At 35.5% G+C, this 24,294-nt stretch overlaps 1 protein-coding gene across 2 annotated transcripts in view; it reads right to left on the reverse strand.

The window, feature by feature from the left end:
* KLHL5 (kelch like family member 5) overlaps nucleotides 1–24,294 on the reverse strand; it is a 99,344-nt gene that overhangs the window by 26,649 nt on the left and 48,401 nt on the right. For both annotated transcript variants that reach the window (XM_044682375.1, XM_044682374.1), the window contains 2 exons: nucleotides 9,028–9,240; nucleotides 4,608–4,794 (listed from right to left, as the gene is read on the reverse strand). In XM_044682375.1, coding sequence (XP_044538310.1) covers nucleotides 4,608–4,794; nucleotides 9,028–9,240 — 400 coding nt within the window. The remainder of the gene's footprint in view (nucleotides 1–4,607; nucleotides 4,795–9,027; nucleotides 9,241–24,294) is intronic.

The raw sequence follows: 24,294 nt of genomic DNA on the forward strand, positions 1-24,294 counted from the left end.
GCAAACGTTCTTAGTAAGCAGATTTTTAAAATATTTAAAATATTTTGATAACTGCATCCCCATAAAATTTATTTCCTTTGAAATTTTACACTTAAAAATTTTTTTATGCATGTAAAAGCATTATTCTGAGGTCTATTACTTCCAAAAAGCTAAGAAGGCTTAGCTAATGGATAAAATCCAAATTCGTTAATCTAACTTTTAAGGTCCCATCTGATTTGACCTCAACCTAATTTCATACCACTTCCATACATAAATTTTCTGCTCCAAAATTCTTTAGTCATTGTCCCCCAAATAAATACACATTAAGATTTCCTGCCTTCAATAAACTGAAATACTCTCTTCCATTTTCATTGCCCAAGTTGAATCCTTCAAGATCCAGTTCAAATTCTATGTCTTCTGTAAAGTATTTCCTGACTGTCTCAAATTTAAGTATACTCTCGCTCCTTTCAATTCTTGGAACAATTATTTTCTGTAGAGTTGATTTGGAAATTAATTTTTTTATGCTTATTGTTTTAAACTATTTACATTTTTTATTGTTACTTAACATTTTGCCATTTATATCTCCTCTCCCCCAAGTACTTAAAATCCTCTGAAGGTAAAGATCACATTTCATCCTGTATGTTGCCTTGTTTGTACAAAGTTCTTTGTTTATTGCTCCCCTATTAGATTGCAAGCACTTTGAGAGGGCAGTGACTGTTGCCTTTCTTTGTGTACTCAGCTCTTACTATGGTGCTGCACACTTAGGAGACACTTAAATGTTTATTTGACATTTTTTACTTCTTTGTATCACCTTGAGGCTTAGCACAATGCATGGAATGTGCTAGGTACTTAATAATTGCTTTTATTTTTTATATAATTCCTCCTTTATATGTATTCATTAAGATACCTTACCCCATGTCTCTTCCACTAAGCTTTCACATGCGATTTCAGCCCATTTGTATCTCTTCCTTTTCTGAACTCATTTTAGCACATGAATTAACACTTCATTACTTATAGATTATCTTGTATTGCTTACCAATTATTTAATGGACATGAATTTATTCTCCCCATTATACAATGGACATGTATGCTCCTTAAAGGAAGAAAATAGGTTTTATTTTTCTTTTATCTTTCTAATCTCTACCCCACTGCAAATCCTAACACAGTGTTGCACACCAGGAAGGTAGTACTGTAATAAATACTTATAGAATGACCCATAGAGCACATAATCTGTTAACTGTCACAAATTTATACCTTTATCTCTACCCGTCTACTCAATGTATCACTCATTCAAATATTTACTGAATACCTATTATATGCTATGTGCTATATTCTGTGGTGGATACAAAGATTTATAAAAAAGGATTACTTTCCTCAAAGAACTTAGAGTTTAATTAGGAATACTAAAGATTAAATATAAACAATGATTCAAGAGATATTACAAGGCAGTGTGTGATTTAAGAGGGATAAGAAAGTATCATAAGTTCGCAGGAAGAAGAAATTATTGCATTCTGAAATGACCAACCCAAAAGCTTTGTGGAGGGACTTTCTTGAATTCAATCTAATCCAATCTAGCATTACAAACATTTATTAAGCACCTATTGGAAGTTTGAAGACATGTAACAATAAATAAGACTTGTAATGGAACTAACAACCTAATAAGGAGGCACAACACAAATAATTTCAAATGCAAAATAGAACATGATTAAATGAAAAAGAGTAGAAACAAAGTTATAAGACTTGGTTTCTGTAATGGAGGATTACCAGGGAAGTTAACTAAATAATCTGTGGGTTCACAATGGGGTGAGGGAGACAGGAATGACAGATGGACAGGACCAAACAAGGTCGGGAGACCAGGTTTTACTGCCAAGGAGGTGACTGCTACTGACATGGCAGTTGGGCCCAACTGCCACACTGTAGTATCTAGTCTAGGCCTATGGAAGCCAGCAAGTAAAAGCAAGAGTTTTATAACACTTTTAATCAGGGACAACTAAGAATAAGGATGGGAATGGGGGTAACTACACTCCTTAGACTAGGGGCAAACACAGGGTCAGGGGAGGGACTTATCTACACTAACTGAGACCTAAGCAAGACAGGGCCCAGAGAAAAGCAGGACTGAAGTGGATATCCTCACAGTAGTACCCAGCCTCACTCCAGTGGTGTTTCTGCTCCTCCAGTTCCACCTGCTGTACTCTTCCAGGTGGGTAGATTCTGGGAGCTGACCCAGCCCAAGTTGACCTACAACTCAGTTTGGGATTAATAGTCTCTACCAAAATCTCCCACAAGTAGGTGACGGTCTTTCCACAGGATCTCTGGTAAACTGGTGTCTCCTAGGGTCAGTTGCACCTTGCCCCAAGCACTATGGAGTCTCTCTAAGAGAGCAAGAGCCACTTCCTGCTCCTTCATTCCATCTTGGAATTCTCCAGCTCTTCCTGTTAGGTCTAATACTAATACTAAGCTAATAACTAAGTAATAATCTTCCTCACAACATTTCTTAAGGGGTGAGTAACATTTGGAATAGTAGAAAGGAGATATAAGGGCTTTCCAGGTATGGTGAATGATGATAACAAAAACATGGAGGAAAGAAAGGATGTTTTAAACCAGCTAATCAACTAATATTGGCTCTACGTTGCTCATAAAGACTTAAAGGACAGACCAGTTTGACTGGAGTGGATTCTTGAAAGGGAGTAATGGAAGAAAATATTGAAAAAGTAGATGAAGGTTATATTGTAGCTTTCAAATTCAGGCTGAAATTTTCAGACAAGGAACCAATTCAAATTTTGAGCAGAGTGAGTGATATGCTGAAAGCAGTAGGTGTGTTTGTGTATGAAGCATGATGCCTGGAGACTGGGGAAGCTTTTAATAGTGGAGAGGTAGTGTTTCCTTCTATACACGACATTCATTTCCTATCACTTGTCTTTGAAAAGCTTTTACCAGTGACCAGATGTATAGCTTATTCTAATTAGGAGACTTATAATTATAGTCCTTTTCTGTGAAGTTTTTTCTTAACCGAAGCTACAAAATCAAGCGAAATTTTGCCATCCATTTTGAGAAGTTAAAGCACTTTTAGTCAAAGCTTTTCAGTGGTAATTCTTAAAAAGCAAGGGCAACTGAGTTACATTCAGAGGGAAGGGTGGGAGCCATACCAGTACCTGAAGTCACAATCCTTGGATGCCCAGCAGCCCTAGACATGACCTTTGAAGGCAGGTCTATAATAATCTGGGCAAGAGTTTCATAAATAATAGTGGCAGCAACTGTGGCTGAAATAGCAGTGTGGTTCTACTGAATATTCTTAGTTGTTGAAGAAGTAACTTACAGCACTCATTACACTAAATAAAATAGCATTTTTGGGTTTGCTCAAACTAGGAAATAATTTTTTTCCTAATATGTCCAAATCCTTCTGGCAAATATTTTTACAGGAAATGGGAAGGAGAAAAGTAAAAACTGGGATGCAAAATAGTTTTCTAGTTCACTAAAAATCACTGCTTCTTGTTACAGTGTTTTGGGGTCTTTGCTTTCCTTGGTAATGTTATATTTAATAACTGATACCTTATAGCTGCATCTCCAGCTCTGCCTTTCTTGACAGTGACTTTGGATGATAGAGAAGAGGTGACTTTGATCTTTCTTCTTGTTACTCTCTTGCCTAAAGGAAAGACCAAGAGATTTCTTCTCTCCTCTCACTTTTGTTTGTGGACAAGATAGGTAGCCGCTGGGCTACATTCACAGTCATCTCACTTTCAAGCCGCCATGAAGTAGTGGCTTGACTTCGCAATCTAATCTTTCATTTCTCTACCTCTTGACTCTGGAGCTAAGAAATCAGTGTGTTTTCGAGTTCCACCATTTCTTAGAACAGGTAATTATAGATAGTAACAACTAGAATTTATCTAGATTTTTAAGGCTTGAAAGAAGTCTTAAAAATATTCTCTTATTTTATCCTCACCATAACTCTCAGAGGTGTGTACTCTTATTATCTTCATTTTCAAATGAAAGCTAGTTAAGTGTCTGAGGTCAGATTTGAATTTAGGTTTTCCTGTTCTATTCACTGTACCACCGAACTACCCCCAATATCAACTGTAATTCTTTTTATAGAAATAATTGTGACTTATCACTCTAAGAATGATATGTTATAGAGATGCCATTCCTGATAAATTTGTATATTACTCATCTGATGAGTCCTCTAATGGTTCATATTCTTGAGAATTCAATTTATATAATATTGGCATGTTTCTTTAATTAAAACCTTTTCCTCTCGTGCAAGACTCATTTTTTTTCAGGGGGTTCAGTTTTGTAGGTCTGTTACACTTGAGGCTAGAAGAACTTAGCAGTACCAGCATCTCAAGAGAGATGGTGGTAAGGAAGACAAAATTCTTCATTATATTTGGCAGGCTTCCCTCTCTTTGTTCAGTTCCCTTAACATCTTTGTGTTTTGATCTTTGGAGAGGCTAGTGTGAACATTTTCCCATTCAGATTGTTACCTCTCTTTATTGGTTGGGCATTATTATGTAAGGAGTTGGCCAAGGAAAGGAAGTTTAGATTTATTGATAAAGCAGTTACTAATTCTTTGCTAATATCAGATAGCATTATTGCTTTCTTTTTTCCACAAAATAAAGGAGCTGCCTTCTTAATACCTTTAGTTGAATCCATTCCTCCAACTGCAAATAATGTGCCAACAGTTGACTTTCTAGGTTTTGTGCGAGGACTTTGTAACATGGGTCGTCTCTCTGGCAACAAATGGTATTTCATTGCTTCCATAATAAGCTTTTGACATTCAATATCATCCCGAAAGAGTACATTATTTTCCATGTCAGCAAGGAACTAAAAAAAAAGATTATGGCAAATGATAAGCAAATAAAAATAAAAGAAATCATATAGTTGACAAAAATATATTATGCCCTATTTTAAAATGTTAAGCCAAACAACAATTTTGTAAAAATGAAAAGAGGTTCAAATATGAAGCATTTGCAAAATTAACATTTTAAATCTTTTTAAAAAGTGGTAATTGAGGAAGATATTATGATGGGGATTTGAGTAGATAGCATTTAACTGATTCCTATCAAATGTTCCTCCCTTAATAATTTTTTCTCTCCGTGAAAAAAAGAGGGGAAAAACTACTCAAGTTCACTATTCAAAAGCTCTGAAGAAAAGCCTCTGAATACTTTGAGCAGATGCTAGCCTAAAAGGTACATATTGATTTCTTAAAGGAGAGAGGGGTAGAGAACTCCAAATGTCAAATTAAAAAAAAAAAAACCACAAACCCTTACCTTCCATCTTAGAATCAATAGTGTATATTGTTTCTTAGGCAGAAGAGGGGTAAGGGCTAGGCAATGGGGATTAAGTGACTTGCTTAGGGTCACACAGTTGGGAAGTGTCTGAGGCCAGATTTGAACCTAGGACCTCCAGGTCTGACTCTCAATCTGCTGAGTCACTCAGCTGCCCCCCCAAATGTCAAATATTCTAAGAAACAAAAATCCTCTATATACATACTTAAATGAATCCTTAATTTTAAAGATTTTATTTGAACTGGATAAGATGGCTACCAAAGATCCTTTTAATTCTGAAACTGTGATTCAGTGATACTACCTACAATTTAATGAAATTCAATAAAAATACCAAGAATGGAGCTTGTAGAATATGATAGGTAATGGTCTAGGGTAGTCGTTCCCAAACTCTTTTGGCCTACCACTCCCTTTTCAGAAAAAATATTACTTAGCGCCCCCTGTCACATACTATCACCACCTCCTTACAGTTATTCACTGCCCCCAAATGCACCTGTGGCCATCACTGCCCCCCACCTGGATCACTGCAGCACCCACCAGGGGGCAGTGGCACCCACTTAGGGAATCACTGGTCTAGGGGAACTTAAAGAACTGTATTCTAGGAAATGATACAAAATTAAGACTCTAAGGGTGAGTCTTCAATTCAATTCAATGTGATTCCAACAGGACAGCAGTACCCTGGAAGTCAAGGGAGTTCAGAGAATATCTAGGAAGAAGGGTTGATCAACAGTATCAAAAATTATAAGAATGATCCAAGTAGATAAGGCCTTGTCAATTAAGAATTAATTTGTAACTCTGAAGAACTTTATTTCAGTTGTGTGGTGGGTTCAGAAGTCAAATCAAAAGGGACTCAGTAGTTAGTGGGTAGCAAAGAAGTGTAGAATCTTTTTTCTGGCAGCTTGGCAATGAAAGGGAAGACACAAGATAAAATGATAGTGTAGGCACATCACATAGGGTTTTTTTTAAAGATGGAAATGAACAATTGTGTAGATGTGAAAACTACTTTACACAAGAAATCATTTTTATATGGTTTCATTTTATGATAATAATAGTTATACTGACTCAGAATTTCTGACTAGATAAAGTCTGATGTTGACCAAGAGATATCAGGTTGAGCCAGTTAACTAAAGAGTTAAGACTGATGGGAAAAGAATTAATGGAAACATGGTAAGTCATGCATAGTCATGAGATGGTGAATTAAAAGATGTCACAGTTAGTCACTGATGACCTTGGGGATAACTGCTTTTTTGCAAATGTTCCACTTAGCAATCTGTTGATTTTATTGAGATTCCCTTCTGATTCTGCGATGTCTTTTATTTATAACCTTTTTGGATAACTTTTTTCATGCTGTCAAAGAACTCATCATCTTTCCTACTAAGTACTAAGAAGCATTTCTCAAGCTTTCTTACCTTTTTTCCCCAAGTGGAGAAATACAACAAATACTTAACACAAAGCTAATGACATAACCTCTTTTTGTTCTTTTGCAATTTTTAGACACTATTCTTTCCTAGTTTTTCTCCCACCAATCTGACTGCTCTTTTTCTGACTCCTATACAGGGTCCTCATTCATGTTCTACTTACTAACTAGGTGTCCTCCAAGGTTCCATCCCAGACCCTCTTTCAATCTCTTTCTATACTACTTCACTTGGTTATCTCATTAGCTGGCAAACAAGGAAGTCTCTTGATTTCATTATACTGCCTGCAAAGTTGCTAAAGAATTGTGCAGTTCATAGTAGTAATAGGAGGGAGGAATAAAGATTGTGATTTCACTGATGAGAATTCTGAGATTAGAAAAATCTTACTACCATTATAACCCTCTTGCAACTGATAATCTTTAGAAATATGCTTAGAGAGTTACTGATAGGTTAAGTGAACTGTCCTCAGTGACAAAGCCAGGATGTTGGAGGCAGAACTTGAACCTAGTCTTCCTGATTCCTAGGCTAGTCCTAGATCCATTATGCCATAGTGCTTCTAATGATTATATTTAATGATAATTTGGTAAATCAGAAGGCCTGTATCAAAATCTCCCAAAAGTCAGTAAAAAAAATAGCACATAGAATTTAGAAAATGAGCACAATATGCCAAAGGCCAATTATCAAATTAAAAGTTGTCACACTGCCATATGCCTAAACATATATTTTGGGCTTAATCAGCTTCATGGTATATCCCAGTGGTTCCCAAACTCTTTTAGCCTACTGCCCCCTTTCCAGAAAAAATATTACTTAGCCCCCTGGAAATTAATTTTTTTTAAATTTGAATAGCAATTAATAGGAAAGATAAATGCACCTGTGGTCATCACTGCCCTCCTGGATTGCTGCAGCAACCACCAGGGGGTGGTAGTGCCCACTTTGGGAATCACTGGTATATCTTATTCATGTGAAAGATTATGATCCATTAATAAATCTGAATTAAACTTTTTGAAATTAATGTCCATTAGGTTTAAAAATTTACAGACCTGAAGTTAAGAATCTTATTTAGAAATGGAATAGATAGACCTCAGAGGCCATATAGTTCAACTCCCTCATTTCACTGATGATGAAACCAGGGTTCAGAAAGGTTAAATGACTTGTCTGTAGTCACTCAAATAGTAGCAAGGGACTGATTAGATATCAGGGTATGTGATTTCAGTGCCACCTTTTTTCTATTTCCCTCTTCTCTCTCAGTTGCCTTTCCAAAAACACCAAGTTAACTTAGAACAAACCAGATTTATCTAAATACTTTATGAGGCTATGGAACTCTAGTTAAAAGAGATAAGATACAGACTTGCAGTAGATACAAAACCTGCCCCTGTATATCTTAAATTACAATCCATATTTTCTATCCCCGTGATGCTTGAGAGCATTGTTCCTCTGCTCTTTCCCTACCAACAGTTAGGAAGTTAAGATTTGACTTTTAGTCCTAAAGAAAAGATAAAAATCAATTCCCTTTAAGTAGCAGGAATAGCATACAGAAACAATCTTTTTGTTCCCTGATGTCAGATTTGTTCACAAAGAAATTTAAGAAATAAATGAATTTAAAATCTAGTTGTGAATTAAGTAGGATAGGCTGAAGAATAAAATCTCACCATACAGATTCTTCCCAAAATACATCACAACTATTAGTCTTTATTAAGCAAAAACATAATTGTTTCCCTGCACATAGTAGGAACAGTAAATAACATTTTATGTAAGGCAAATTAATAAATATTGTTAACACTTTATAAAAAGTTCAAAAAATAATCTAGAGATTATAAACACTGACTTGAACTTCTGGAAAAGTTTAGGGTTTCTAAAATGTCAGCTTAATTTGGGTCAATAATTTTGTATTTTTTTGTCTGATAATTTGGAAAAGGAAAAATACAGTGTCCTAAAAGTCTTAGTGTATTTCTAAGTAATTAAAGCTTAGAATTGCACTAATGCTTTGGGGATACCATGTATTTGAATAAATATAAAAATCTGATTCCTATGCACAGGCATAAATATGCTCAGAAGTACTCATTAGTACTTATTGTTGGAATTGGTTTGAAAGAGAGTTAAGTAACATACCTAAAGGTTTGATTTTATAAAAGCTAGACTCCTATACCTTCTGAATTTGCTTTTGAGCAAAAACATTGTCTTCTTGATTATACCATTTATTTACCACCTGTAGTTAACATTGAATTCTATGTAAATATCTCAACTGTTAAGATAGGCAATTAAAATAAATCAGTACAAACTAGCAGATAGTAATATAATAAGCTAAACAGATAGATGCTCAATATAGAATAAGATTATAAAACATGTTTAAAGCCTACCTGTGGAGCAAGAAGAGGGAGCCTAATGTAAGCCAAAAGTTTACTGAGATCTTTACGTCTCTGCTCTAAATCATGACGGACCCATGTAAGTAGAGCATTTAGTATTGTTTCTTCATTAGGAATATTCATATCATCACTTGCCAAGAGCTTTGAAATTTCACTAGCTGGTAATAAGACAAATTCTTGGTTTCTAATTACTTCCATGAAATGCTCCTAAAAGAAAAAAAGATTAATAATACAGACCTTTTAAAATATTATCTGATACTACAGATTATTTAATAAAAACTCAAAAGTTTCCAAAAATCATTCAACAGAAACATTAAGGTGCAATTTATCATTTAATATCTTTTCATAAAGTAATGTTTGTATATAAGGAAAAACAGTGAAAATAATAGACTTCACCAAATTTTATTGCTTTACAAGTAAAATTAAACTGAATAGCTTGGATATATTTTGTAATTGGATAGCAGCACTTAGGCACCACTCCCTTTCATGATGGGGATGACCCAGTAGAACTTGTGGAGAAAGATGTGAACACATTATACTCACTTCTCTTCCTCAGAATCTAGAATATTTTTGAGATTTGTGCTTTTCCAAGGAGTTTCTCCTCTATAAACCCTTATTTTTAGAACCATAGAACTAAATTTGGATGTGTTAATAGGGTTTAGAAAACACTTGGAAGCAAATCTGTCCTAGAAATTTATATATGTTTTAACATGATTTATGTATAGAACTCATTGGATCTGTCTGACATCTAGCCCTTAGCACAATGGCTGTCTCACACCAGACATTTAAGAAATATTATTAACTGAAGTAATGATGAACCAAGACTGGCAATGTAATGGGGACCTGGATTCCCAAGTATTCTGAAGAGAAAAGTCTGACCTCAGATTGGAACCAACTCACTAGGGGGTGTCCTATACTTTATCAGAAGATGTATAAATGCCCTTGTCTGAGCTAAATCGTAGCTTTCCCTGAACTATTATATAAAATATCTATGAGAAGAGAATTATGTGCAAGGATCATAATATACCAGCTAATATTCAATTACTATGATCATTTCATTTTGTTAAAAACAATTTACACTACTTTTCTTCTAATTCTCTTATAATCAGTCCACATACCCTGTTTCAGTTTTACTGAAAAGATCAGTTCTTTGCACATAGGTACTTAATGTTTGTTGCCTATTTAGATTGCAGTTAAAGAATGTAAGTAATCCATAATCTGAAACAGATTTAAGGTTAATATCATTTTAAATCATAGCTATTTCTTCCTATGTATTACAGCTAGCTTAAGTACTAATGTAAAATATTTCAGTTCATCTGACATTCCTTTCAGTTGTAGTAATTTTTGTCAATTGATACCTGTTCTATGTTATTCATATAGATATTTGTTTATCATTGACTACTATGGAAATATCAGACCACCTGAAATATTTTGAATTTACTACCCTAAATTTGGGAATTTATATTGTTATATAGAAGTGAGATAAATCTTTGGATAAAGGAGGGATAAAGGTGATGAGGTGATAGGAGGAGGAATGAAGGGGATAGCTGAGTGTAGGGAAGGAATGAATGAGGTGGTATATTAGATGGTAAGGGAGTAGATGGGAGTATTCAGGAAGGGCTGCCCAAACAGGCTAGTCACAGGAGGCTAGAGACAGAGGATACTGGGGGAGATAGGCAGGATCCTTCAGACAGAAAAGGTATCTCTATAGACACAAAGGAGTTAGGCCAGTCAGAAATGTTTAAATCTGGCTAGAGGGCTTCTCTTGTTAGTTTCTAAAGTCCCTTGAGGGAGAAGTTGAGAGGGCTCCTTCCTGCCAGTCAAACTAATGGTAGCAGGAAGTCTCTGGTAAAGACTTCCTGCCCAGATGGATGCCCATAGTTCCCTCAAGAAATAAAAAGAAAATAATTTCTTCCCTCTTCAAACCTTGCTTTAATTTTCGATACAATGATTCACCAGAGGCTTTGAGTAGGTAACAAAGGGGATTTATTAATATCAGGGTTAATCAGAAGGAGAGAGGGGTTTAGGATTTTGTAACAGCCTCTAGGGAGAAAGCTGAAGGTGGGGGAAGGGTCACAGGAGAGGGTTAGACTGAGAGAGCCTGCTCTCCCAGTCAGGAAGATTTGACTGCCTTAAAGTAAGGTATTTATTAGATCGATAAATTAAGGGATAGCTTGATTTAAAGATGTCCTACTTGCCTACAGAAAACTAAACCCACAAATATCTAATCACCAAAACCACCCTTCCTCCCAGAGCCCAAAGGGAAATTCAGGGAAAATAACAGGAAATTAATATGGAGAAGGTCAGGGAGAGGTCCAGAGAAATCAGCTAGGTTCAAATTGCCCAGAGACAAAGGCACAGGCCAAGGCCAAGCCCAAGTCAAAAGCCAAAAGCAGAGCCTCAGTTGGAACTTCAGCTCTCTTCAAGCCTCAGACTCCAACTGACTTTTTGGTCAACATTCTAAAGTCTAACTGCCAGGGCTGTTTACAGTTGACTTTTGCAAGAGCAAAAGTTTCTGTTGCATCCTTGTATTACAATACATATATCCATCCACATATAGTTATAAATATATATACATATTTCTATTTGCATACACACTCAGTCTTTAAAGAAAAAATTGTAAGCAAATATAATAATTGGAAAAATAAATTATTTTGACTCACTGTGGTTTATTTAGACACATTTATATAATTTTAAAAGTTTAACATTGACAAAATATGCTTTTATAAATATTAGGATCTTTTAAAAAATGATACAAAGTATCAAAATAGGATTTAGACTATATCTGAGAATATCCTATTCCAAGAGAAAACACTAAAGTATAGTTCAATAATAAAAAAAATGTGAACTTAATGGTAATAGCTTAAATTTACCATACAAAAAGCCAAGGGACTGGTTTTATATAGAAATGGCAGTAAGAGTCTAATAAATTTTTTTCTGTCAATAGAACCAAAAAGAGAATATTTTATTCTCCATTTTCTACACCAAGGAATACTTAAATTATATCTGGGACTTTTAAATTTCATTCAATTATTTTATAATTACATGGTCTAATGATTTATGAACATTACAATTTTACATTTTATGCATTACTATGCACAGAAATTTTATTACTATTTTAACTTATATATCCTAACAATTTTGAAGAATATGATTAAAAAGTGGGAAAGATCAAGAATGGAGACATTCAAGAAAAATGTCCAGGTTAAGTTAAATCCTAACCAAGCATGATAACTATAGTATGAATGTACCATATGCTGACATATTTAACCATATTCTTTAAAGGATAAGCTGACAAACAATAAAAATGATAAAACACCTTAACATTTGTAAAATACTTTACATATATTGTCTCATTTGATTGTCACAACAATCCTGTGAATAGGTGTCATTGGTAGATTTTTACCTATTGGGGAAGCAGAGTTAGAGAAGTTAACTGACCTTCCCATATTGGCAGCCAGTATCTAAGGCAGAATTTGAACTTAAATTTTTCTCCCTTCAAATTCGATATGCCTCTTTAGTAAAGCACTGATTAATTTTAGTAAATTAGCACCTTACTGAAATATTTTTTATAGAAAAGGTATTCAAAGCTCTCCTACAAAATGATCTTTATGTAGTAATACCTTATGTAGTTCATCATACTGATGGAAATTATGCAACATTTCAAATGAAACTAATGGAAACTGTTCAATGAGAAATAGACAGTTGTACTATCTGAGATTATTCAGTGATAAATTTCACTGTTTGGGGGAAATGCTCATTTCAGCTGAACTGTTGCTTTTATTTATTTTATTTTAATTTACCAATTACATGTATTAAATTTCCACACAAGTTTTCCCAAGTTATATGATTGAACTTATCTCCTTCCCTCTTCTCACTCCCCTCTCCCAGGCAATTCAATGTGGGTTATACATGTATTATCATGTAAAACATATCTCCATATTGTTCATTTTTGTGAGTAATCTTATAAAACCAATACACCAAAACATAAACCCAAATAAACAAATGAAAAATTATATGCTTTCATCTGCATACTGAACTGTTGGTTTAAAAAATTACTTAATTGAAAATTGGCTTTTCTAGAGCTTTATAAAAACAATATTTTATAAGGGGGAAAAGTTCAAAAGAATTGATTAAAAATAAAAACTATTTTAATATTTCAGGGATGTTTGAGTTTTAAAAGTCTTCATATAATAACAATCTATTTTCTTCTTCCCATTTACTTCCTCCCCCAATAAACAACAAAAAGGAAAATTAAACCCTCATAACAAGTATTAAACATTTAGTCTAGAAAAGCCATTTCTTGCCCTGGCCAAGTCCAAAAATGCATGTCTCATTATGTTATCTTGAGTTTATCCCCTAAATCTGTCAGAAGATGGGTAGCTTGCTTTATCTTCAATCCTCTGGAATTGTGGTTTGTCACTATATTGATCAGAGTTCTCAAGTCTTTCTTATAATGTTGTTGTTATATAAATTGTTTTTCTGTTTCTGCTTCATTCATACATAGAAGCCTTCCCAGTTTTCTCTGAAACCATCCATTTTTGTTGGTGTTATGGTATAATATTTCATTATATTCTTATACCATAATTTTTTATCCATTTCCCAATTGACAAGTATAGCATTAGTCTTCAGGGTTTGTTTGTTTGTTTTACTATTACAAAAAGAGCTACTACAAATATCTTTTGTACATATGAGCCCTTTCCTTTTTGGGGATCTTTGGAGTATACAGACCTAGCTGTGGTTACTAATAAGACAAAGGGTATGCCCAGTTTAGTTACATTTTGAGTATAATTCCAAATTCCAATTTCCAGCTAAACCAACAGTACATTACATTTCCTATTCACCCATAGATCCTCTGATATTTATCATTTTCCTTTTTTGTCATCTTTGCCAATCTGATAGGTATGAGGTAGAACCTTAAAGTTACTGTAATTTTGCTTCTGGGTTAAGATGGTGGCAGAGTAAAAAGCAGCTGCTTAACCTCTCCCAACTATACATATAGGACTACTCAAAAGGACATAAAAATAAATCCAGATGAATGAAGGGACTCCACAACAGGGCGCAGCTTTGAAGGTATGTGGGATCAGGGCATTTCCATGCTATAAGGGGGTGAAATAGCTCTCACTAAAATGCAAGCTGAGCAACCCCCTCCCCCACCTAACCCCACCCCACCCCACCTACAGGGCCAAAGCCAGCGCACAAGAGTTAAAGCAAGTTTGGGGGATCCATTAAGTCCTTGGCAGCTACCTGGGATCACCTGGGCCTGCTCCAGAGAGCAGCAAGACTTAAGACCCCAAGAGGCTAAGCAGACTTTGAACACAGACCCTGAGCACAGGTGTGGATGCAGCTGCAGACACGGATCCTGAGTGCAGGCACGGACCTTGGGAGGGGACCCAGTGCAGAGGGGTGCAGGACTGTGGAAGCAGCGCCCTGAGACTGTTAAAGGAGCTCCGGGCAGAGGAACAAGCAAGGGGACCACCAGGAGGCTTGACCCTGAGAACAACTAGACGTGAGACCTCAGGAGACTAAAGAGCGCAGACAGACCCTGGGTGTGAGGATAAAGCTAAGAGGGCACTGGGCTAACAATGACAAGCCAGACACAAGAACCCCAGAAGAGAAAGATCACAAAGAAATCTTTAACACTCAACAACTTTTACACAGAAAAAATCCAGACAACAGAGCAAATAGCAAAGGAGAACAAACAAGTAACCATATCCAAAACTTCCCCCCCAAAATGAAAACTGGTCACAAGCTCTTAAAGAGTTCAAATCTGAGATTATGACAAAGATGGAAGGATCTGGCAAGAAAATAAGAGTTTAAAAGGCAGGATTTCACAATTGGAAAGTGAGACTCAGAAATCAAATGAATTGATAAGCAAATTGAAGACCAGAAATGACCAGCTGGAAGCCTTGAAGAACTAAACAGACCAGATTGAAAAGGAAAACCAAAAGATTATAGCTGAAAACCAGTCTCTAAAGGCTAGAACTGGGCAATTTGAAAAAAGATCAGTCGTGAAACAAGGATGCCCATTATCACCTCTATTATTTAACCTTGTACTAGAAACACTAGCAGTATCAATTAGAGAAGAAAAAGAAATTGAAGGCATTAAAATAGGCAATGAGGAGACTAAGCTATCACTCTTTGCAGACGCTGTGATGGTATACTTAAAAAATCCTAGAGAATCAACTAAAAAGCTAGTAGAAATAATCAACAACTTTAGCAAAGTTGCAGGATACAAAATAAATGCACATAAATCATCAGCATTTCTATATATTTCCAACACATCACAGCAGCAAGAGGTAGAAAGAGAAACACCATTTAAAATCACCCTAGACAATATAAAATACTTAGGAATATATCTATCAAAACAAACACAGGAATTATACAAACACAACTACAAAATATTTTCCAGACAATTAAAACTAGATCTAAACAATTGGAAAAACATCAATTGCTCATGGGTAGGATGAGATAACATAATAAAAATGACCATTCTGCCCAAATTAATTTATTTATTTACTGCCATACCTATCAAACTCCCAAAAAACTTCTTTACTGAATTAGAAAAAAACTATAACAAAGTTCATTTGGAAGAACAAAAGATCAAGAATATCAAGGGAAATAATGAAAAAAATGTGAAGGAAGGTGGCCTAGCAGTACCAGATATTAAATTATACTATAAAGCAGTGGTCATCAAAACAATATGGTACTGGCTAAGAGACAGAAGGGATGATCAGTAGAATAGACTTGGGGTAAATGACACCAGCAAGACAGTGTATGATAAACCCAAAGAGCCCAACTTTTGGGACAAAAATCCACTATTTGACAAAAACTGCTGGGAAAATTGGGAAACAATATGGGAGAGATTAGGTTTAGATCAACATCTCATACCCTACACCAAGATAAATTCAGAATGGGTGAATGACCTGAATATAAAGAGGGGAAATATAAATAAATTAAGTGAACACAGAATAGTATACTTGTCAGATCTCTGGGAAAGGAAAGATTTTAAAACCAACCAAGAGTTACAGAAAATTACAAAATGTAAAATAAATGATTTTGATTAAACTAAATTAAAAAGCTTTTGTACAAACAAAAACAATGCAACCAAAATCAGAAGGGAAACAACAAATTGGGATAAAATCTTTATAACAAAAAACTCTGACAGTGGTCTAATTACCCAAATATACAAGGAGTTAAATCAATTGTATAAAAAATCAAGCCATTTCCCAATTGATAAATGGGCAAGAGACATGAATAGGCAATTTTCAGGTAAAGAAATCAAAAGTATCAATAAGCACATGAGAAAGTGTTCCAAATCTCTAATAAATGCAAATCAAAACAACTCTGAGGTATCACCTCACACCTAGTAGATTGGCTAAAATGAAAGAAGGGGAGAGTAATGAATGTTGGAGGGGATGTGGCCAAATTGGGACATTAATGCATTGCTGGTGGAGTTGTGAACTGATCCAACCATTCTGGATGGCAATTTGGAACTATAAAAGAATGCCTGCCCTTTGATCCAGCCATACCATTGTTGGGTTTGTACCCCAAAGAGATCATAGATAAACAAACTTGTACAAAAATATTTATAGCTGTGCTTTTTGTGGTGGCAAAAAACTGGAAAAGGAGGGTATGTCCTTCAATTGGGGAATGGCTGAACAAATTGTGGTATATGCTAGTGATGGAATACTATTGTGCTCAAAGGAATAATAAACTGGAGGAATTCCATGTGAACTGGAAAGACCTCCAGGAATTGATGCAGAGTGAAAGGAGCAGAGCCAGAAGAACATTGTACTCAGACACCAATACACTGTGGTAAAATTGAATGTAATGGATTTCTGTACTAGCAGCAATGCGATGATCCATAACAGTTCTGAGGGACTTATGGAAAGGAATGCTACCCACATTCAGAGGAAGTACAGGAGAGGAAACACAGAAGAAAAGCAACTGCTTGAACACATGGGTTGAGGCGGACATGATTGGGGATGTATTTTTGAAACTATCACACCAATGCAACTATCAACAATTTGGAAATAAGTCTTGATAAATGACACATGTTAAAACCAGTGGAAATACACATCGACTATGGTGGGGGGGAGGAGGTCAGAGGGGTGAAGGGGAAATTAAGAACATGAATCATGTAACTAGATAACTTTTTAAAAAAATAAAAATTATAAAAAAAGTTACTGTAATTTTTGTTTCTCAAATTAAGTGATTTAGAACATTTTCTCACATAGTCCTAATTAATAGATTGGATTTCTCCCTTTGAAAAATGTCTCATATTTTTTGATAAAGTAATTTTGACCATCCCATGAAAAAAATTTTTATATTTTATTTTTTCTAATTACATGTAAAAACAGATTTTAACATTTGCTTTTTAAATTTTGAATTCCAAATTTTTCCTCCTTTTTGCTCTTCTCCCCCCATGTGAGAAGATAAGCAATTTAATATAGTACTATACATGGGCAGTCATGCAAAACACATTCCATATTAATCATGTTGTAAAAGAAAACACAGATCCGTCCCCCTAAAAACCATGGAAACAACAAAAAAGAAAAAACTTTACACTTCAATTCATTCAGACACCATTACCTCTTTCTCTGGAGGTAGATAATATTTTTCATCTAAAGTCCTTCAAAATTATCTTGGATCTTTGTATTGTTGAGAATAGCTGTTATTCAGAATTAATCATTGTATTATTATTATTGCCATATTCGATATTCTCATTTTACTTATTTCACTTTACATCAGTTCATGTAAGTCTTTTCAGGTTTTTCTGAAATCCTTCTATATGTCATTTCTTATAACAATAATATTCCTTCATAATCATATCACTTTTGATTAGATTTTTGGGCTATTTTTCCTTTGTTTAAGATAATGTTTGCTGCCCCTGCTTTTCTTACTTTAGCTCAAGCATAATAAATTCTACAACCTCTTACCATTATTCCATGTGTTTTTCTGCTGCAAGTATGTTTCTTATAAACAGCATATTTCAAGATTCTGGTTTTTAATCTACTATTATACAGTTTATTTTTGGGAGGTCATCCCATTCATATTCAGTTATGATTACTTCATTAACTTCATCCTGTTTTCCCTTATTTACATCAATCTATCTGTCCATCACACTATGTGTGTCTCTCTTTCCTTCTTTCTCCCTCCATCCTTCCCTTCACTCTGGCTCTTGTCATAAGTGTTTGGCTATTGAGTCCTCTATCTCCCAATTCATCTTCCTTTCTATCAGTTCTCCACCTTTGCTTATCCCCTTCCCTGAAGGGTAAGACAGACTTCTTTCTATACCTAACTGAGTGTGTATATTATTCTCCTTTTGAATCAATTCTGATGAGAATAAGGTTCAAACATTGCCCTCCACATGTTTCTCTCCACTATAAAAGCTCTTTTATGTGAGATAATTTACTTTATCCTACTTCTCCCCTTCTCCTAGTATCCCTCTTTCTCACCCCTTTATATTTTGTATATCATCCCATCAGTCAATTCACACTCACGCCCTGTCTATCTATGTATACTCCTTTTACAAAAAAGTTTAATTAAGAATATTTTCCCATTGTTACATGATTCATGTTCTTTCCCTCCCTTCTCCCGTTCCCCGCCCCCCCCATAGCCAATGAGCAATTCCACTGGGTTTTATATGTATCATTGATCAAGACCTATTTCCATATTATTAATATTTCCAATAGAGTGATCATTAAGAGTCTATATCCCTAATCATATCCCCATCAAACCATGTGATCAAGTAGTTGTTTTTCTTCTGTGTTTCTACTTCCACAGTTCTTTCTCTGAGTGTGGATAGCATTCTTTCTCCTAAGTCCCTCAGAATTGTCCTGGATCATTTCATTGCTGCTTGTAGAGAAGTCTATGTTCAATTGTGCCATAATGTACCCATCTCTGGGTATAATGTTCTCCTGGTTCTGCTCCTTTCATTCTGCCTCAATTCCTTGAGGTTGTTCCAGTTCACATAGAATTCTTCCAGTTCATTATTCTTTTCAGCACAATAGTATTCCATTTTTAACAGATACCACAACTTGTTTAGCCATTCTCCAACTGAAGGGCCTCCCCTCATTTTCCAATTTTTTGCTACCACAAAGAGCGCAGCTATAAATATTTTTGTACACACATTTTTTCCTTATTATCTCTCTGGGGTACAAACCCAGCAGTGGTGTGACTGGATCAAATTTCTATTTTGCTCTCTTATTCATGAATATCAGGGCAATTTTCTTTGATAATTTCCTGAAATATAAGGTCTAGGCTCTTTTTTTTTTAACTATGGTTTTTAGATAGCCCAATAATTATTAAATTATCTTGTTAAAGAGATTTTCTTAATCTCTTTCTAGGTCTCTTTAAGAGGCAGCACAAGATTTCTAAGTAGAGCAGAACTGACAGGGGTCAGTGAGGCAGAGCTGAAGATTCCATTACCAAGGTGATGAGGGGAAAGCTAAGGAAGGAATAGTTGGCAGTTAGGGGCTTTTGTTTCTGGATCTTGACAGAGGAGGAGATCTGTCTCTGCTACTGGCAGTTTGGCTACTGACAGTTGGGGATAGAAATGGATTTACGAAGTTCATGGGTGATGAATATCTGATTATTTAGTCAGATAGGTAGTTAATCAATTTTAGATAGTGTAGGTTAGATAGGCCTGGTCATTACCAGGCAAGAAGAACCTGTCCTTTGAAGACAGAGTAGGTTTTTAGAAATTTTAGTTAGGATTAAGAATTTAGGTATAGTCATAGGATATTAGAATAATAATCTCTCTTTCTTCTTTTTCTATTTTCTATCTGCACTTATTTTCTTTTTTTCTTTCTTTTTTAAAAACTCTTACCTTCCATCTTGGAGTCAATACTGTGTATTGGCTTCAAGGCAGAAGAGTGGTAAAGGTGGGCAATGGGGGTCAAGTGACTTGCCCAGGGTCACACAGCTGGGAAGTGTCTGAGGCCAGATTTGAATCTAGGACCTCCCATCTCTAGGCCTGGCTTTCAATCCACTGAGCTACCCAGCTTTCCCTCATTTTCATATTAAACTAAGTGTTTTATTTAACTGTTCTCCTCACTTTTGGCAAACTCTTTCCCTTTAACCCTTACAAGCCCTTCCCAATCTATTTTCCTGGTTAGTTGCTTTTCCAATAAGATATTTCACATATTCTTCTATTTTTTTATTCTTTAATTTTGTTTATTGTCTCATGAAATTGTTAATATCCATTTTACGATTCTAATTTTTAAGGAATTATATTCTTCAGTGATCTCTTGTATTGCCTTTTTGCCAATTTTACTTTTTAAAGAATTGTTTTCTCAAGTGAATTTGTATACATCTTCTATTTTTTGTGCTTTCTTTATCAAGCAGTTCTTTTTTCACGATTCTCTGAAATCACTCTCATTTCTTTTCCTAATTTTTCTTCTACCTCTCTTATTTGATTTTTAAAATCCTTTTTCAGTTCAACTAGGATTTTTTGGGGAGGAAAAGGGAGTGTTGACACCAATTCCCATTTTTCTTTGAGGTATTATTTCTGCCCTGGAACAGCCACATGCTTTATGTACTAGTGTTTCCTCCTCATCTTGGACTTGAGGGGTGTGATAATTAGATTAAGTCTACACTGCCCATCTTTAGATTTAATCACCAAAGATGAGAGCACCTCCAATCTTGGGAGGTCCTAACCCACGTGTGCTGGAGTTAGTGACGAATCAGAATTGACTGACCCTCCACCTACGTGGTCTATGAGAATCATCTATTGTGATTGGACACACAGGCTGGGGGAAGGCACTGGAAGTGATGCATACATGACCCCTTTAAAAAAGGGAGTTGAGTAAGTGAGAGGTCTTCTGGTTTGGTGAAGGGGACCTGAGAGAGCTTTGCTGGTTTGTGACCGAGTCTGTTCCACGTGGTGAGTTTAAAGACTGAATCTTCCTGAACTTCTAATAAGAAACTTCTTTTTATAGACTCTGTGAATGAAGTTTGCTCTATTCACCTCCAGGACTCAGGCCCTTTAACCCTTGGCTGAGGGTAAAGATCTACCTGGATTAATTAGTGGGATAGATTCTTATTTCCTTACTTCCTCTCTCTCTTCTCATGTAAATAAACTTCCATAAAAGTCAATTTTGATTTGAGATTATTCTTAATTGAGGATTGATAATAGTTCAATCCTCTGGTGACCATCTTTTAATATATTGAACCCATAAAACTCCTTTTTCACCCTTAGAGGGGCCTGTGACCTGGATCTCCCTGTATGGTCAGTGCAACAAAGTCTGACACCTAGTGCCAGCAAAGTGTACCTTGGAATCTTATAGTCTATGGGCTAAGAGTTCTAGAAGTTACTGCTGCTGTTGATTTAGTCATTCCCAAGGCCTGCACTGGCTTGTTGGTGCAGAGACTGCTGCTGGCTTGCCCAGGCTTTGCTTATGCTAACTTGCATTTCATTCTCACTCCAGTGAGACAGAACTTTCTTATAAAACTTATAAGTTGTCTTGGGAGGTAAAGTTTGTTTCACGTCCCCCCTCCCCCCTTCTTTTTTTGGTTTTGCTGTTCACAATTCATTCTAAGGCACTATTTTAATTTTTTTGTATAGGAATTTGGGAGAGCTCAAGTGAATTCCTTCTGATTCTACCACCTTGGCTCTGCCCCTACAAATATTTGTTTCTTAAACTGATTTTCACATACCTAGAACTGGATAGCTAATAGATATTTCAATCTCAACATGTCCAAAACAGAACTTATCTTTCCCCCTAAACATTCCCTCTCCCTTCCTTTCCCTATTACTATAAAGAACACCACCATCCTCCAAGTCTCTCAGGCTTACAACCTAAGTGTTATCCTTGAGTCCTCACTATTTCTCACCCCTGAGAGCCGAGCTATTGCCAAGGTCTATTAATTTTACTGTTACAAAATCTCTCAAACATGTTGCCTTCTCTACTCCAACACTGCCATCACTTTAATACAGGTCTTCATAACCTAAGGCCTAGACTATTGCAATAATAATAAAATAATAATTTCTGATGGGTCTGCTGATCATCTCTCCCCACTCCAATTTATCATCCATTCAGCCACCAAAATGATTTTCCTAAAATCCTATCTTCTATAGGGAGTCTTTCTTAATTCTTTTTTATTCTAGTGCCTTTCCTCTGTTAATTATTTTCTATCTATCCTGCATATAGATTGTTTGTACATATTTGTTTGCTTCTTGTCTTCCCTATTAGTTTCTGAAATCTTTGAGGGCAGAAACTATGTAACCCTCATACCTCAGTTACTCATTGGCAAAATTAACTGAAGAAGGAAATGGCAAACCATGCCAATATCTTTGCCAAGAAAACCCCAAACAGGGTCACAAAGAATTAGATATGACCAAAAACAACTGAACAACAAAATATATTTCATTAGTGCAGGGGCTTTTCTCCACCAATGCAAAAGCAACTGATCTTTGAGAATTGATGTGGCTGATAAATTCATTGCTCAACAGTCAACTTGGTGATGGAGCCTCTTTAAGTTTAGTTAGGTTGATTCTCAGAGAACAGACATAGTATATTCCTAACCAAGTTCTTGAAGCCTTTCTAGACTGGTAGTATGCTACCTTTCAGAATTTAGGTGCATCTCTGTGCTTATGATGAGATATTGAAGTAAAACGTTAGTGGATGCAATCTGTCATTAAAATTTTAGAGCTAGAAGAAAGTTTTGTGAATACAGATTATAACCCTCTCATTTGAAAAGAAGTTAAAATGGCTTTTTTTGAGAGCCAGTTAGTAGCAAAGCCAGTAATAGAACCCAGAGATATCCTGAATCCCAGTTCACTTTACAAAAAGATGCATTACCATATCAGCATCTTTTATTGCATGATTCATGCACATCTTGAGGATAATTTTTATATCTGAATTGACAGGAAATGCAATCTAAGCTTTATTCATTTTTATTTTAGTTCTCTTTTATAGAACAAGTAACTAGAATGTGGCAAAGTGCTTCCTAGTGTATTTTTTAAATGTCAAATATATTTTAAGCAAATGAAATTATATGAGGATATTCTATGATTGAAGACCCATTCTGGCTATTCATTTTTATGTAGTTTCCATAGTAACAATTAAAACCTAAGGATCTGCCTCTGAATTAGTCATTATTACTAGAATCCAATTTTATATCTTTGTTGTAACTAAATAACACCAAAAGATGGCTTTGGGAAAAACCATCTACCACAATTAATTAGTTATGAAAATAGCTTTAAAAATCTAACTAATTTAAGTTTAATTCATGTCAAAGGTAATTCTCTCTAAATTAAACAATCAGTGACCTAAATGCACACAAATAGGATCCTATGAACAAAACTCCTTGCTAAGAAGTAGATGTTTTGTTTGTTACCCAAACTGATTATGAGGTGAAAAGCCAATGATTTACAATCTAAAGGGATACAAGATTAAAATCTTAAAAAGCGATAATAGTGATGGTTATAAAAGAAATCTGCCAAAACAATTTTCTTAGGATATAAGCTAATACTGTCTCAACTTCTTGAATTACTTTAGTGATAATTTCTAGTTTCTAAACTATATCTCTGAGGCTCATGACTGTTCTTTGTTTCACCGTCAACCCAGCTTAGCATCAGGAAATCTCTCTGTTAAACATGGGAGAAAGAACTTAGAAATATGAGATCACTAGTAGTAGACCACATCTGTATCAGGAGTTACTGAACTTCAAGCTGTAAACATCTTTTTTTTCATCAGATGCTGTCTTTCTTTTACATGATATATGGCTTTTAAAGAGATGTTTCTGAGAGAAAGGAACTCATATGACCTCTCCTAAATTGACCTCCATAAAAAAGCAAAAAAACAAACAAACCACCTTAAATAGAATTCTGGAGCAGCAGAACCAACAAAAGGATGGGGCAAAACAATTTTCTAACACAGGGCAATTTAGAAAGTTGGCAGGAAAGGTTTATATCATTAGAATAGTGGTCAGAACTGGAGCTCAGAGATGACAAGGAATGCTGAGGTGTCAGTGGCAGGCGTGGAGGAAATTCATCAGTGGCAGCAACAGCAACTTTAGGAGCTAATAACCCATAGACAATAAGGAAGTTGGACAACTGATCAGAAGGAGATTACAGGGGACACTTTGCTGGCACTGGGTGCAGGACCCTGTCTCATTGCTTGTATGCAGTTCTGGGTCACAGTACCAGAACAGAGGCTCACTAGAGTTTTGAGAGGCAGGGTTGCAGATGCTCTGATCAGAGTTCTAGTGTGCTGAAGAATGCTTTTGGTCAACTCACAGACCAGACCACAG

This window comes from Gracilinanus agilis, chromosome 6 (genome assembly GCF_016433145.1).
Source record: "Gracilinanus agilis isolate LMUSP501 chromosome 6, AgileGrace, whole genome shotgun sequence".
In the NCBI taxonomy this organism is placed as follows: domain Eukaryota; kingdom Metazoa; phylum Chordata; class Mammalia; order Didelphimorphia; family Didelphidae; genus Gracilinanus; species Gracilinanus agilis.